Genomic DNA, 16,783 nt, shown 5'->3' on the forward strand with positions numbered 1-16,783 from the left:
ACCGCACTGTTCAATGATGCAACACAGTAAACGCCGCCGCATGCTAATTTCATGCTGTTTGACGATCCCCGTCGCTGCCGAGGCCAATATTTGCCCATCAACAGCGCCTGAAAACACTGCCTGCATGAATAAAAAAAGCTCTCCTTAAACCGCTGCTGCCTCTGAACAGACTGATCCAGACTGAATAGCTGATGGAGAGGATAACTGAGATGTGTGTGTGTGTGTGTGTGTGTGTGTGTGTGTGTGTGTGTGTGTGTGTCGCAGGGGGTAGATGAAAATGGACGGGAGATTAGAGACACTGAGTCACTCCCGGTGCAGGCTCACAAACAACTGGATAAAAATAGAAAAAGCAGGCGGATGAAGACGGAAGAACAGACAGCGCCACGAAGAGAGGCAGGTGGACAGACGGAGAGGAAGGGCGGGCACCAACAGACAGGAGAGACAGACAGGTTGGCAGAAAATCTATCGACTTAAACTGAGGGAGCAATCAGATCAGATCCGATCGGGGAGTTGACAAAGAGGGCGAGAGACAGAGAGAAAAAAACACTATCCGCAACAGAACAGGAGAGGAAGAATTTTCCATTATCTTGTTTGTGTGTGTGTGTGTGTGTGTGTGTGTGTGTGAGCGAGTGTGCGTAAAAAACCTCTCTGACCAAAACAACGCCTGACTATTCAACAGGTTATTTCTATTCAGACTCCAAACGCTGTCTGCATTAGTCACCTCTCCCCACTCTTCTCAGACGGGTCCTTGCGGAGGTGAACGAGTGGGAGGAGAAAAATGACAAAAAATATATATTTAGAGCATTGTGAAATGATGACACAAGAATAGGATGTCTGCACACGCGGAGAGCCAACACTGTGCCAAAATTCAAATGTAAAGACGAGATTATCTTATGGTAGGAAAGCACCTTTACTCAGAATAATGAAGCAGAGAGACTCTTGAGGTCATCTAATTTACATCAAGAGCGTACGTACTGTTGGAGTCGGTGGGGAGCACATTGAATGCTAAGGTAAAATGTGGGTACTAACAGCAAAGCAAGCTAAAGCTCTGAAAAACATTTGACGTACTAGAGGGCCTATGAGCCCATGTTTACTAGCCACTGACCTGTGTTTCGTAGCCAATGACCAGGATTTACAAGCCCCTGACCTGTCGTCAAAAGCCCCTGACCTGTCGTCAAAAGCCCCTGACCTGTATTTAATAGCCACAGCTCTGTGTTTACTATCTGTAGACCTGTGTTCATTAGCCACTGACCTGTGTTCACTAGCCACTGACCTGTGCTACTAGCTACTGACCTGCATTTACTGTACTGACTTGTGGTTAAAGCTGGGGTAGGCAATTTTCCTGCGTTATTGGGCAAAAATTCCATAACAACCCTTAAGCATATTGTTAATCAAGTGGTACTGCAGGGTAGGCAGTTTTCTTGAAAACGATATTAAGAAAAATTTGCTAATATTCAACTACAAGAGCAATGGAGAGAAAATGTTGCTAATGATTTAGCCTTCTGTTAACTGTAACACAGATAGCTAAACTATTAAAGAGATGGAGGGAAAATGTTGCTAATGATTTAGCTTTCTGCTAACCGTAACACAGATAGCTAAACTATTAAAGAGATGGAGGGAAAATGTTGCTAATGATTTAGCCTCCTGCTAACCGTAACACAGATAGCTAAACTATTAAAGAGATGGAGGGAAAATGTTGCTAATGATTTAGTCTTCTGTTAACTGTAACACAGATAGCTAAACTATTAAAGAGATGGAGGGAAAATGTTGCTAATGATTTAGCCTCCTGCTAACCGTAACACAGATAGCTAAACTATTAAAGAGATGGAGGGAAAATGTTGCTAATGACTGTAACACAGATAGCTAAACTATTAAAGAGATGGAGGGAAAAAGTTGCTAATGATTTAGCTTCCTGCTAACCGTAACACAGATAGCTAAACTATTAAAGAGATGGAGTGAAAATGTTGCTAATGATTTAGCCTCCTGCTAACCGTAACACAGATAGTTAAACTATTAAAGAGATGGAGGGAAAATGTTGCTAATGATTTAGTCTTCTGTTAACTGTAACACAGATAGCTAAACTATTAAAGAGATGGAGGGAAAATGTTGCTAATGATTTAGCCTCCTGCTAACCGTAACACAGATAGCTAAACCATTAAAGAGATGGAGGGAAAATGTTGCTAATGATTTAGCCTTCTGTTAACTGTAACACAGATAGCTAAACTATTAAAGAGATGGAGGGAAAATGTTGCTAATGATTTAGCCTTGCTAATGATTTAGCCTCCTGCTAACCGTAACACAGATAGCTAAACTATTAAAGAGATGGAGGGAAAATGTTGCTAATGATTTAGCCTTGTGCTAAACGTAGCTGTGAGCTAGCCGGAGCCATTAGCAGAAAGCAAAACGATTACCAACATTTTCTTTCCATCCCTGAAACAGAACAGAACTAAATATAGCCAGAAGGACACTTGAATTACAATATGCTGAATGACTTTTTGCCTATAAGTGCCTGTACCAGCTTTAATAGACTGTGACCTTTATTTACTAGTCAGTGACTTGTGTTTATTACTCACTGACATTGGTTCACAAGCCACTGATCTGTGTTAGGTGGCTTTGTTTACTACCTGCTGAACTGGGATTGTTGGCCCCTGTGGGCTCAAGCCACTGTCCTGTTTACCATCCATTGACCTGAATTTACTACCCACTAACCTGTGTTTACTAAACACTGACCTATGTTTATTAGCCTATGAAGTGTAGTTACTGGTCACTGACCAGTGAACTTGGACATATTCAAAGTTTATATTTAAAAAAATATAATAGATACATTTTATAGATTTTAGCCACTGACGCTGTGTTTTTTTAACTCCTAACTGGTCACTAAACCGCGGTTGCTGAGTGAGTTGTGCATTTCACCCCCTAACCTGTGTGGGGGTGAAAGAGACACTGACCTGTGCATTGGCTGTGGAGTCATTCAGGGCTCTCTGCAGGGCGTGGCTCAGTCCTTTAGAGAGGTTCTGCTTCAGGATCAGATCCAGGCAGCTCCTACGCAGCTCAATAGATAGAACTGTGAAGAAAAAACGTTATCAAAATTGGAGCGCATTGACTGTGCACAATGTGTTCATAATTGGCTTGTTAACATTCTGTGAAAAATCTCACTTTGACCCCAATTATGGCCTCAAATAATACTATGTCAATAATATTTCCATAAAACAGGAGCTTGGACTTTGGCCTCTGGTTAAATGTCTCCTTGATCACTTTGCAGCTGCTGCCAACAGTAAAGGCTTCAGTGCTTTAGTATCACACCATCTCTGGTAAATGTGATCAAAGGCTACAGCCTCCAGCTTCTTATCAAAAGAAGTGTTTACGCCTGAAGAATATCAGCCCCTGCTTTTGTGCAAGATTTCAACAAATTTATGTGTATGTAATTACATCTTGGACATAAAAAGGTACATCGTGCCCGAGTCTCTGAAGTAGTATTTCACCTGTCTTCATCATTACTTTGTTTTCCTGAAAAAAGACATGCCTCTTTTGCGACACAAACTATTCGAGAGATGGAGAGAAAATGTTGCGAATATTTTAGCCTTCTGTTAACTGTTACGCAGAAGGATAATCTATTTGAGAAATGAAGAGAAAATGTTGCTTAGCATCTGCTAAGCATAGCTGTGAGCTAGCCGCTGACATGAGCAGAAGGATAAAACTATTGCTTTTAAGACTAGTACCTGTTCTGACCCAGAACTTCTCGGTCACGTTGCACGGTAGAGGACTTTCCTCGGCGCTGGTACTGGATGGAGGTTCAGTGGTCGTGGTGGGAGGCGGCGTGGTTTCCATCGGGATGAAGAGAGTGGTGGCGGGTGCCTTTGTTGTCGTGGTTGTAGCGGTGGTAGTAGTGGTAGTGGCAGCAGCAGTAGTAGTTGCAGGTGTAGTGGTTGTAGTAGTGGTGGGAAGTGTGGTAGCGGTAGTGGTGGTGGTGGTGGTGGTGGTGGTGGTTGGGGGGATCGTAGTAGTGGTGGTGGTGGCAGGTGTGGTCGTAGTGGTGGTTGTTGGCTGAGTTGTAGCCGCTGTGGTCAGTTTGAGGCTTGTTGTTAGCCGGGCGGTTGTAGCAGCGGTGGTGGTATTCGGTGGTACGGTTACATCGCTCCCGGCGGTCGCCGCCTGTGTCGTCATCTCTGCGGCGGTCACAGTAGGAGCGGTCGTTGAGGGCGTCGTCGTCGTTACTGTCGTCAGCTGGAGGCCCTCGTTGGTCACAGTGTCCGGGCTCGTGGTTTGAGAGACTGTACTGGATCCCGGTGGTGTTTGTGCTCTCGCTGTGGTGGATAACGGTACAGTTGAGGTGGTGGTGGTGGTGGTGGTGGTGGTGGTGGTGGGTGACAGTGGCGTGTTTACGGTGGTGGTTGACGTGGGCGTGTGCCGTGAGAGGTTTCTGGTGCGCACGGGCATGGTGGTGTTCCACTGGTGGGTGGAGAAAGGGCTGGTGACGTTGGCAGGGAGTGTGACGTCGTGGTCGCCCGCTGTGGACAGCAGCGACTCGGGGACTGTGGGGAGATCCCAGGCCGGCAGGCTGCTCACTGACTCCTCTGCAGGGAGGGAAGCATTTAGACAACAATGATATTAAAGGATGTCCAGCGGGATTCTTTAGTATACTCATTTGATTAAGAAGGCCAAAACCAACATCCAATCGATCCTCGACATGAAGCATCTGTGGAGCCCGACACGGCTCATGCCACTGTGTTGCAGAGCACAAAAACACAGCAATGAGTCACACCGTTGCACTGAATGACTTCATTACCATGAACACCGTCCCGCCACCGTAGACACTCACTGAACCAAACCCGTATTAATAAGCAGCTGAATATAGTCCCCAACAAATGCAGCGTTTCCTCCCATTTGAGTAACGTTTGCTACTAACTACAGCGGCCAGCTGTTTTAGGAAATTAGTCAGCCTGTTTTAAAAAAACAAACAAATAAAGAACTAAATGTTAAGTCGGTCTACTGAGATGTTGGTTTTGGTCTTCTTATTGCATTTATTCAAAATAACAAAAAGAAACATATCGCCAACCTTATCCTTCAACATTTACAACGTGAGCCTATATGACAGAGACAGGTCTAACAATGAGGATGGTAGACAAGCAGTGTAGCGCATTGGTGAACTTAATGAACCCCTATGGCTCCCATCTGGCTCAGACTTGGAAATCTGGATTCTATTTGGATTTTTAAAAAAGTGTAAATGCATCCAAGATGCGTGCAAAGATCCATTTAACATTCATCCATCCTCGATTTTAAATACATGAGATGAAGAGCGCAGCAGTTTAGAAATGCCCGTAGGAAGTAGAAATCCAATTCTAATGCGTAAACGAGAGGAGCGTTTTAATGTCAGGGGTTCATTTAATCCATCTAAATCGTCTCCGACACGGAGGAGTCAGACGCGTGTCGATGAGAGGCGTGAGGGAGGCTGGAGCGAACAAGAGGGAGGCAATCGATCCTCTCAGCCTGAGAGACGTCCACATCCCCTCTCATCCTCCCGCCGCTGTGATGAGAAGTCCACGCGATATTTAGCGTTTTGTCCAAAATGATAGACGTGGAGGAATTACCTTGCTGCTGATGTCATTGCTACCGTGGCGATGGCGCGGCAGGAAGTGGGGAGACATGGAGGTAGCGGAATGGGACGGGTACACGGTGATGGGGACGACGGAGAGGGCAAAGATGACGGCGATGATGACAACATGATGGAAGACGATGACAAAACGATGATGATGATGATGATGATGATGGGATAAAGACGATGGTTGTTTAGGTGGGTATGGTGATAGCAAAGGCTGAAAATAACATTTTGATGACAACGGTTATTGACGTTGAAGATTGAGATCCAAAACAACGGAGCGTTCGCTAAGCCCCACCCCCTCATGCACTGTTGCAGCACTGCCAAGCTTTTCTTTCTCTCTGGAATCTACTCAGGTTACAAAGACGTTGACAGTTTTACCATCAAAATTAGTTTTTTTTAACACAAAAGCAGTGTTTTCATATCTACATGGCTAAAAAAAAAATGGTATCACCTCCTAGTTAGCTAGCTCACATTTAAGTATTTCCTGCCGACTCGTTTTAAAGAAACTAACTTTAAAAATCCCGGCTCAGTGTTGACAACTCTTTTCCGACGTAACTAGCTCGCAGCGCTAGTTCCAAAAGTCGCCTAATCTAGCGAGAAAGTCGCCGAGTCGGCAACACGGACACAACGTCCCTTCAGGCCTCACTCCAAAGACACTCCCCTAAAGTGATGACAATGAATGCAAGCAACAAACACGGCTACTGTTAGCACTCACAGCTAGCAGCCTGTGGAAGATTCCGGTGACGCGCAATGAGTGTAGGCAGGCAGCCTGTCCATGTAATGACTGGCTTATTACAGTCCTGCTACAGCCACAGATACCATAGGTTTTACTTTTTTTTCTGTTAGAGCATTACAACCTTGATTGCTGTCAGGATTTTTTAATGAAGATCACCTACCCTGCCTTTAAACCGGAGCAGCTAAAAGAGTCTCAAATATGCACTTGATGGCTAATTAATTCTTATAGCTACATGTCCCAGGTAAAAAAACATCCTCACTATTGATGATTCATGTAGAGGAAATGATGACCTTCACTGCTCTTTGTATGCTCCTAATAATTAAGAATGCATGCATACATGAATGCATGAATGAATCTCTGAATGAATACATGTTTGCTCTTGTCTTTTTGGGGTTTAAAGAGGCTAAGAAAAAGACAGCACCCTCCACCCTCTTTAAATGCAGTGTGGCGTAGCTCTAATTAGAGCCTCATGCACATCGGTTCTGCATGTGGAGAAATCAGAGCTCGACAGGCCTGCTGCTGCTGCTAGGCTATGATTGCTGACCGGGGGAGAGGTTTGGCGAACGATCGCTCACAATATGAAAGTCAACGTTGAGAGTTTAAATGACGGAACAACCCTGCACCATACCAAAACTGGAGCTGCTATTGCTGCTGGAGGAGTTGCTGTTGACAACGACCAGGGAGACGTTGTCTGGTCTTGCTGTCTGACTGTCTCTTTTGCTGGCTGGAGAGGAGGAGGAAGAGGAGGAGGAGGAGGAGGAGGAGGGCAAAGAGGGTGCCTTTGTTGTAGTTGGGGAGGAGGAGGAAGAGGAGGAGGCCTTGGATGAGGATGAATAAGAGCCTTTGGTCCAAGCAGCTTTAGACAGCAGCCCTAAAGGTTTCCTCGGCGCTGGTGCCGGTGGCTCCGCAGTCCCGGCGGCGGCGGCAGCCGATGAGAGGGCTGTCAGCTCTCTTTGGCTGTCGGCGCGCGTCTGCAGCCTCTGCGGCCCCAGCCAGGCAGCCGGGTTCCTGGGCACGCTCGGCAGGCCTCCTTCCTCCGCATCCACGGGGCTCCATTCAGCCCCAACTTTAGCCAAGGTCTCCGCAAAGACTGTGCCATCCACCCCCGTGCGCACCACCCCCGCTTCTGTTTCTGTTTCGGTCCAAACCGCCGCTCGGGCCTCAGTGAAGACTTTACCCTCCGGCCAACGTCCGGGTCCGGCGTCTTTCGCCCCAGCTGTGTCTCCAGCCAGGGGGATGGCTGAGAGGTTGGAGGGCGCCTCGGGGTCCAGAGGCATGACAGCCCGTCCCATTGACTCGTGGTGACCTCCCTCAGCTGTAGAACATGAGGGGCAGGGAGATGGAGGAAAGGGTGGATGAGGGGGAAAAAGAAGAAATAGGGTTTAATCCGGAGTTCTGAGCAGTCTTTGACTCATCTCTCCTACGGACCAGAGAATGACTCCAGTCTCAGATCTTCAGTAACTCATCTATCCTGTACCCCTTCCACACACACACACACACACACACACACACACACACACACACACACACACACACACACACACACACACACACACACACACAGCTGAAGCCTTCAACTCATCAGTCGTAATAATAATGCCACCGCGACTGTCCGACCGCCGGGAGATTTAAAACTGATCTGCTCTCACACACTCATCATGAGAGCACACACTCTTCTGGCAAGTGCACACATATGCATATTATTCCTCTTTCTCTCCTCTGTACCCCACACACACACACACACACACACACACACACACACACACACACACTTATCTTAAGGGATTAAATAAAAAACTGTAATGGTGGAAAAATAGTAATAATGTCTAAAGTAGGTCAGTTATGTTTTAGAGGATAAAGCATAGGGAATTAATTTAGATATTCCAGAGTGCATATATTAGGACACACACACACATACACACGCATGCACGCACGCACGCACGCACGCACGCACGCACGCACACACACACACACACACACACACACACACACACACACACACACACACACACACACACACACACACACACACACACACACACACACACACACACACACACATACTAATCAGCTGTGATTTCACAGATACTAAACTGATCTATTAGGTTAGCCATGCAGGCCCGTGGATATATTATTACTGGAGTCAAACACAACCGCTCGGACTCACAGCTCAGACCAATACTGATGAGACTGACATACATTTTCCAAGCAAAGTACGGAGTATCGCAAGTAATGGCAGCTCTATGGAGTTTTTTATTTTACATCAAATGAGAGCGATACATGCAAATGGAGCAGCAAAGATAGCATCCAGTCAAAGGCTTTAGCTTCAGCCTTTATCTCCTATTCTGTGAACTGTCTTCATCTCTTCTGTGGCCTCAGAAAAATAAATAAAAAGCCTGAAGGTTTGGCAGACTGAGGCGATTATCCTGCCTAATACATTTAGTCTCAAAGGCACCTTGCGAAGATGAGAAGAAGAAGAAGAAACTCGGCTGACCGTCGGACCGGGCGACACGGTTTATCGCGTCTGCTCGTTTGTTGTGAAGCAGAGAGGTTCTGTTCTGGCGTCGCTCGAGGCTGACGTCCAGTTTCTTCCGTTCTCAATGGAAACGTGGAAGCTGGAGGCAAGCGGAGTGTTTCTTTGATTGAAGCGAACATACTCATTTCAGCCTTCAAAAGTGTTTAGCGTGCGTCGCACGCTTCCCACGCTCCCCCAAGTCTCCGCGGAGGATTGGTTAATTAAAAGACAGTGATTGTGAGCGAGAGGGGCTTTACAAAAGCAGCTCTGGGCTTAGCTGCTCTACCGTCCTCGGGACACCTGCTATAAAGCATCTCACCGCCCCGCTTTTAACTACCGCCGCTGAGCAATCTGTCCCTTGTCATAAGGCGTCGTATCATAAATATCATCAAGAGGGGAAATCAATCCATTGTCTATTTGAATGTCAGCGTGGTGTGTTAGTACCGGCGTCCAGAGCTCCATTTGTCAGTTTGAGGAAGCAGAAAACAACAAAGCTAGAAAAGACAGGGGCGATTACTGGCGCACCGCAGGGAGAGGACAGAAACACGCCTGTTGAAACTTAACTGAAATGTCACATTTGTTGTTGTTTTTTTGCGGCAATTCATCTTGACCAGAACCACGACAGCTTTTCCGCATGTAGTGCTTCTTTGCTTGGGTCCAAACAGATGGTGCTGTGAAAGGGAATAATATGCTGCTGACCTTCATTTGAATAATTTTGGAAAATAAATATAATGTTTTAAGAAAGGGAGGAATGGACAACTCTCTGCACTGACAATACCAGAGCTCTGTTATTTTACATCAATAGAATAATAAAGCTTTCTGTATATCTAATGCATCAAAAGCCTCTGTGTATAATGTGAAAGGCGTCACGTTTCGTTATAATCCTACAGAGAGTTCTCATCCGATACTCGGTTCCCCTCAGCTCTACGGGGATTCTAGCATCTTTTAGCGCATTGTTTTGGTTTTCTGGCACAAACGTTTTTCTATCTTCAGCTGCTACCTGCTTAGCATTAAACGTCACACAAATACGGTTGCGACTAGCTGGAGAACGTAGTGACGCATTCAGCAGCTGAAGAGTCGGTGTTGGTGGAGACCACAAACGGAGCTAAAAGAAAGTCAAATATTGGACATTTCAGGTTATTCTGTTGTTTCTGGTTGATCCTTTGCTAACGTTTACCGTAAGAACTAAATGGTGATAGTATGACAATGTTCTGCTGCCCCCAAGTGACCCTTTAGAAACACATCTTTTCATTCAGAATATCTAACTACAGAGCAAGGAATCTCTGTCTGTGTGTTTTTCTTCTTCCTCGAACGCCGTCCATCCGATCCACAACACACTTGGTGGGTGTATTGCTGGGGACCCCACGGAGCGCAGTGTCGAATTTAGTGCAATTTGGACACGCGGAAAGACCAATATTAATACACTTTGTATTAAAAAAGCGATGGCGTTCTGTGCAGGGGCGGGGCTTCAGACTGAGTTGAGCATTTTTGTCTGCAGCAAGCCTTTCCAGGCAGCGGCTCATTGACGGCAGTTCACGTTCGCTGCTGGATGCTGTATATGCTAACGATACAACCGAACTCTTCCTGACTTCCCTGAAGAGCTGAAACCTAGTCGGTTTGCATCTTATTGATGGTCTCGCCTGCTCTGATTTGGCTTTTTAACTCACACTCTCTTTGATTTAGCTGTATATTCAAATGTTTTCGTTTCTTTTGGTTTGTATTTTCATTTTTCGGGGTTTCCATAATTTATATATTTTCATTTCCGATGTTTTATATGTAATTATATTTGCACCTACATACACTGTAATAGTGATTCTTGCTCTAAGGGTTTATGTTTCTTCTTAGGACCAGTATATATCTTCAAGACAATAAACACGTGTGTGGATAGCTATTAGGAATTCATTTGTTTGAAGGGAGTAATGAAAGGATGAATGGATAAATGGCTAAATGGAGGGATGAATGGATGGGTGGAAGGACCGCACCATATGCATGGCTGTTAGCAGTATTTTGAGTGCTTTCTCCTCCAGCAGCTAGCCACCTGCTCTGGCTGAGAGCGACATATGTGACTCTACCATCAGACCTCTGACAAAACGCTGGGATAGAAGAACCTCCGCTGAGAACAAATATGGACTGGATGGATGGATGGTTGGTAGAACAGAAAGTGTGGATTAAAGATGGATGAATGTGCATCAGGGCAGTACTGACCTGCTTCATCTATTTGGACAAAAACACACAGGAGTGTTGTATTTTTTTGCTTCGTTCCATGTGTGAACACTCCGCTTATAGTAGATTATGAGAAGGCTTTAGGCTAGTGTCATTTTATGTATTGACCGATGTGCTTTGCCAGCTGGCATTGTGCCCACTGGTTCCCTGCTAAATCTCTGTAACTGCCAACACAACGCTGTAAAGCCTTGCCAGGTCACTGCCAGCTTTTGGACCATTCAGGTTACTAATTCCCAGGTGCCTGAGATAATATACCGGTCAACGTCTATGGTCCACAGCCAGGGCTTTGACCTCCTCAGTCGTGTGTGGTGTACTTGTGTGCCAAGCAGAGTTGATCCATGCTGCCACCCTGACTGTGAGCGGGACAGGTGGTTAGGAAGTGTGAGAATGGTACTGAGCCAGCTGGTCCTAAGCTCCGTGAAACTCCGTCAGGAGGGGGAGTCTGGTAGGCTGAAATTGCCAACTAGCCAACTGGTGGCAAGTTTTCATTATAGTAATCATCAAACAGGCCAGATGAAATATAATACACGCTTTAATCTCTGTTTTAGAGCTGTACCGTTTTTCTGTAAAACTACACCAAACGTTCTCGTCTCATTGACAAGACTTGGCTGCAGTCCAGAGGACACATCATCCATAACGATGAAGACGACGCTGTAGTTTCACCTCATTAGTCCGAGCAAAACAGTGGGGCTGGCAGACATTGTTCCAGCCTCAGAAAGTGGTGAAGCCGAAGAACACAACGTGCCAAAAAGCCGTGCACACTAACAATGCAAAATATTTTTTTCATCATCCCCATTCGTAAAGTTATTGAGATGATGTAAATATAAAAAGTGTGTACAGATTGGCGGTGTTCTGTTCCAAGATTCAGGGTTAGCGAAAGTGTCAAACTTTCAGAAAAATCAGCTCCAGCCAACTAGCGCTAGCTGCGAAAGTGAAGCTTCTCATCTCGGACTTTCCTGTGCAACATTGCGCGAAATGCGTAAACAACGTTGCGTAACAAGCGTAAAGCCAACATTGACTTTTGCTTTCACACGGGACATGCGTTACGTCACTTTCTCTGACCGAATGCAAACAACGTCGTCGCTCGACGTATCCGCGCTTTGCAGAAACAAGCACAATGCCAATCGTTAACAAATTGCTCAAAGTACAGCCGTGCCTGGGTAGAGCCTCGCAGAGCTGCGAGCTCGGCTGACGACACTGAGTGTTGTCGGCCACTAGGTGGCATAAAACGAAACACGCAAAGACAGCCTAACGTACCTTTAGTTTACACAGCTATGACTAACCTGTTCGCAAACAACTGCCTACTTACAAATCCAGCTGAGCAACGAGGGCATCCAACTTTTTTATTTGGTGATCTTAGTTTAGCTTAACAGGTGAACTTTCTTCACCACACAAAGTACTCGTCTCTATGTTGTTTCAATCTGGTCAGTTAGGGGATATATTGTATATCATTGTTGACTGGAAAAGGCTGCCTATACAAGTTTGATTTATTGTAGAGTTCATTTCCAAAAGGCGTTGGACGATGGAGTAATAGGATTTATTTTACAATGCCAATGTGTTGAAATGACTATTTTTTTTCCTTAAGAAGAAAGCCTTTGTGGTTAGAGTGGGAGTTTTGGTAACGAGTCAAAGCGATGTGGTACGAGACTCAGTGGGAGTAAGGATGGTCCAAAGCCAGTAGGCTTCGTCCAACAGGATGGAGATACACCATTTCCTGGAGCTATTCAAGGCATCCATCTGTCTGTGTGGAGGCAAGGGCAGGAAGCAATTTGGATGGATTGTCAAATGGATGGACGGTCAGGTAAACAGATCAATGGATGGTAATGAGAGGTCTACACCGGGTTCAGTCAGGCTTTTGTGAGTTTTCCGTATTTGCCAACAGACTCCTGTGACCAGGACCGTCACCTTGACAGCGCCGAGGTGATCAGTAAGGAAGGATGAAGATAACATAAGGCCAGGTTTGATCAGGCGTTACATCGTACCAGTGTGATACCTGGGCGTCTTCGACATGGTGTCTCCAGGGACAGAGTGGTGCAGGAATGAGTCCTAAAACCCGGACATGAGTTAGTATTTTTGCGCTTCTGTTTCCTTTGTCTCAAAGTTAATGGGTTTTTCGAATGGGTTTTTGGTTAGATGCCGTAAATAAGGTCCGTGGTTAACACAAGCTTAGCTTGTTCTACGATATAAAATACGTCAGTAAATACTGACTGAACTGAATTTCGATGCTTTTACGTGTCTTAAAAAGGGCGGTTGTTAAGAATTGGCTAAACGTTAGCTTTAACGTTCTGCCGATTGCATTTACACTTGATGATGAATGATGAACAAAAACGTGAAAATATCATAAACTTGTGTTTGCCACAAAGCTTGTTTTCTGCAACAATCCAATGGGGGGAAAAAAATGCCATCGTTTTTGTTGTTGAGGGAACCAGCGTCACGCTAATCTCCTGGTTGGCCTACAAAGATACGTCATTCCTGCAGCGCTCTATTGATCTGCCTCTATATGGACAACACAAGCAGTGTAGGAGCAATAAATAGATTGTTATTCTCCAAAGGGACGCTGGCGAGTAGAGTCAAGTAAAAGTGAGCCATCTTTTCTCAGCGAAGCATGAGAAAAACGTCAGCCAATGTGTGAACTGACCTTTTTTTTCAGGCTTAAATCAGAAAACAGGTACAAAGGACAAAGCACAAAGCCAAGAAGTGGTAACTGCCGAACCCTGTCACCGCCAATCTATCTGATTTACACACACCGATGGATGGAAGCGCTAATGGCTAAAGATAAAGCACCTCTGTTTCTGTAAGTTGCATCAGCGGCTCGTTTTGAAACACATACACACCGTAGATACCTGTACACCGTCACCAGGCAGAACAACCACACGGCTTTGACTGGATCCATCTACAAGGAAGATTCTGGAGTGAACTTATTATTCAGGATTCTTGCTCTGGAGGCGGCACTATGTCGGAGGCTTCATCATATTTAATCCAACTGATCTGTTTTCAGCGTCATCGACTCTCAAAACATGCAGCATAAAGAGGTAAAGTAGTGCAAAGGCGAGTGAGAAACGGGAGGAAATGATCTGTATCTAAATGATTTTTAAAAACATTTAAATTTTCTTTAAATAAAAGTAATTATCTGTCACATTTTTTTAAATAATTCACGATAGAATGTCATCAATAGTAAAGCCTAGAACAAATTAACATTCGGGCATTAAATTCTTATGAGGAATCAAAGCACATCACACGCTGAAACCCTCCTCTACCTCTTAGGATTCCTCACTCTTCATCCTCTGCTTGACTCGATGGGGTTTCTCTTGGGACGTGGCGTGGGAGCTGCTTTGAACCTGACACGGCACTTGGTCTGACGTTGCCCTGGCTTTGATATCAGAATGCCTGATGTCAGACTAGGGCCTCACGTGGAGCTCAGTGGAACGCAAATGGAATTGGTGCATTAAATGTGTTATTTTACTTACTTATGTAAAAAACTTAACGGAACTTTGATTTACTTACAAATGCAACTTAAGTAACGTCACAAACATACTTATTTTAACCCAAACCATAATGTTTTCGGAAACCTAACCAAGCAACTTCAGTGCCTTAATCTTGCCAAACTGCAACCGTTTCACGATGTTAACCACAAGTTTAAAACTGTGACCTCCGGTTCTGCCGAGCGAAGCCAATGTGGAAGTGTCTTCAACTTGCATTCTCTCTACTGACCATCAGGGGGCGACTTCTCCTAGTTTCAAGTCTTCTTCAATACAGCATGATGTTCATTTAGTACATTATGGTCCATTTAGAGTCAAACAGACCATAAAGCAGGGGATGCTTTAGGGCGGGGCTTACTGTGATTGACAGGTCGCTGTCGCTACCAGATACGTATACGGCGTCTCTATGACACTCCTCCGCATTCCAAATATGGTCACTTCCGTTCAGTGGCTGCAAAAAACGACAACATGGCGACGGACGAAATCCAAGATGGAGATTGCGAAATCGCCAAACTCGAGGCTTCATAACATCAGTCGACAAACCAACGGGTGACGTCACCATGACTACGTCCACTCTCGATGCTGAGAGTTGGACTTCATGTTAGGCTTATTGGTTGGTGCCTCATCTGTATTTGGTTTTGGTGGAGTACAGATAGAGAAACGATAGTGAAGCTATTTTGTTTGTTTGATTTCAGAGGTTAGGTAGTTAGGCCAAGTTTTGTTATATTGCTTTCAATTGTTTGGCAATTTGGGGGGGATTGGAACAGTAAAAAGTCACAAAATGTCAAGCCGAAATGTCATTTTTCACAGCTGTTTAAGTCAAACATTCTGGGTGTTTGGGTCAATCCAACATAAAATAATTGCCGTGTCATGCTCTGTGTTTCTGCAGTTGGTACGATATCTTACATGACATATTGCCAGAGGTGCATAAAACAGCATGTGAGGAGTGATTGCTCCTTTTTTGGCTCTCTGGCTTCGGACTGGTTTTATATAGCGAGTTAAATAAGAATCTGAGAGCTTTTCATCCCGTTCATGTTGAGTTTCTACTTCTACACGCTGTCAGTGGAACAAGGCTCCTCCAAATCAAAGAGGAAAAGAAGGACAGAGTCATAATTCCATCTCATACACACGTCCACTGGCAGAAGACTTACTGAAGTTGCTTTCAACATAAGACGTAAACGTCACGCATTCACTAAAAGAAGAGAAACAGCGCAGAGACTGAACCTAACAGCAAATCAACCGCTCCGTTCAGCTCGACAGCGCTGCTGCTGCTAATGCTAATGCTGCTGCTAACGCTAATGCTGCTGCTAACGATGCTGCTGATAATGCTGCTGCTGCTGCTAATGCTAATGCTTCTGCTGATAATGCTGCTAATGCTGCTGCTAATGCTTCTGCTGCTGCTGCTAATGCTGCTGCTAATGCTGCTGCTGATGCTAATGCTAATGCTGCTGCTGATGCTAATGCTAATGCTGCTGCTAATGCTGCTGCTGATAATGCTGCTAATGCTGCTGCTAATGCTAATGCTGCTGCTAATGCTTCTGCTGCTGCTAATGCTAATGCTGCTGCTAATGCTAATGCTGCTGCTAATGCTAATGCTGCTTCTGCTGCTGCTAATGCTGCTGCTGCTGCTAATGCTAATGCTGCTGCTAATGCTAATGCTGCTTCTGCTGCTGCTAATGCTGCTGCTGCTGCTGCTGCTGCTACTGCTGCTCCACGCCGACCACGGGGATGCTGTCACCGGGGCAACCGTCGCCGCAGACAGGGGAAGGGAAACAGAGTGTTCTGCGCTCACGTGACGTCTGCTGGATGTCGTGCACGGCCTTGAAACACAGCTGTAACAACCAGGAGCTGCAACAAGGAGCTACGATGCTATCAGAACGAGAGCGACATCAATTTCAACTCTGTGAGCGAGCAGAGCGCAAAATGAATTCATGTCACGAACACGGAGATGCCAACGAGACCAAAAACATCTGCTGATAAAACGACGGGAACAAGAAAATCACAATCACCCTCAACGTTTCACAGGAACCAGATAACATCAATGACCTGCGTTTGCACAGCTTATCGTGAGAGGCGGCGTTCAGACAGTATTTTTAATGGTGGGATGAAAACGCATACGAGGGCTTAACACACTGTGGCAGCGGCTCAAAGATAAACGATAAACGGGCCCATAAATAGTTTATTAATCCGTCATAATACAATTATGATCACTTGGGGGATTGCGAGCATTA

General features: G+C 45.3%; 1 protein-coding gene across 2 annotated transcripts in view; it reads right to left on the reverse strand.

The window, feature by feature from the left end:
- kiaa1549la (KIAA1549-like a) overlaps positions 1 to 16,783 on the reverse strand; it is an 86,449-nt gene that overhangs the window by 47,791 nt on the left and 21,875 nt on the right. For both annotated transcript variants that reach the window (XM_068723018.1, XM_068723017.1), the window contains exons 2-4: positions 6,964 to 7,650; positions 3,720 to 4,574; positions 2,949 to 3,064 (exon numbers count right to left, since the gene is read on the reverse strand). In XM_068723018.1, the coding sequence (XP_068579119.1) occupies positions 2,949 to 3,064; positions 3,720 to 4,574; positions 6,964 to 7,650 (1,658 nt within the window). The remainder of the gene's footprint in view (positions 1 to 2,948; positions 3,065 to 3,719; positions 4,575 to 6,963; positions 7,651 to 16,783) is intronic.

Source organism: Cebidichthys violaceus, unplaced genomic scaffold (genome assembly GCF_023349555.1).
Source record: "Cebidichthys violaceus isolate CVI_PGR_0920_01 unplaced genomic scaffold, fCebVio1.0.p SCAF_3, whole genome shotgun sequence".
Lineage (NCBI taxonomy): Eukaryota > Metazoa > Chordata > Actinopteri > Perciformes > Stichaeidae > Cebidichthys > Cebidichthys violaceus.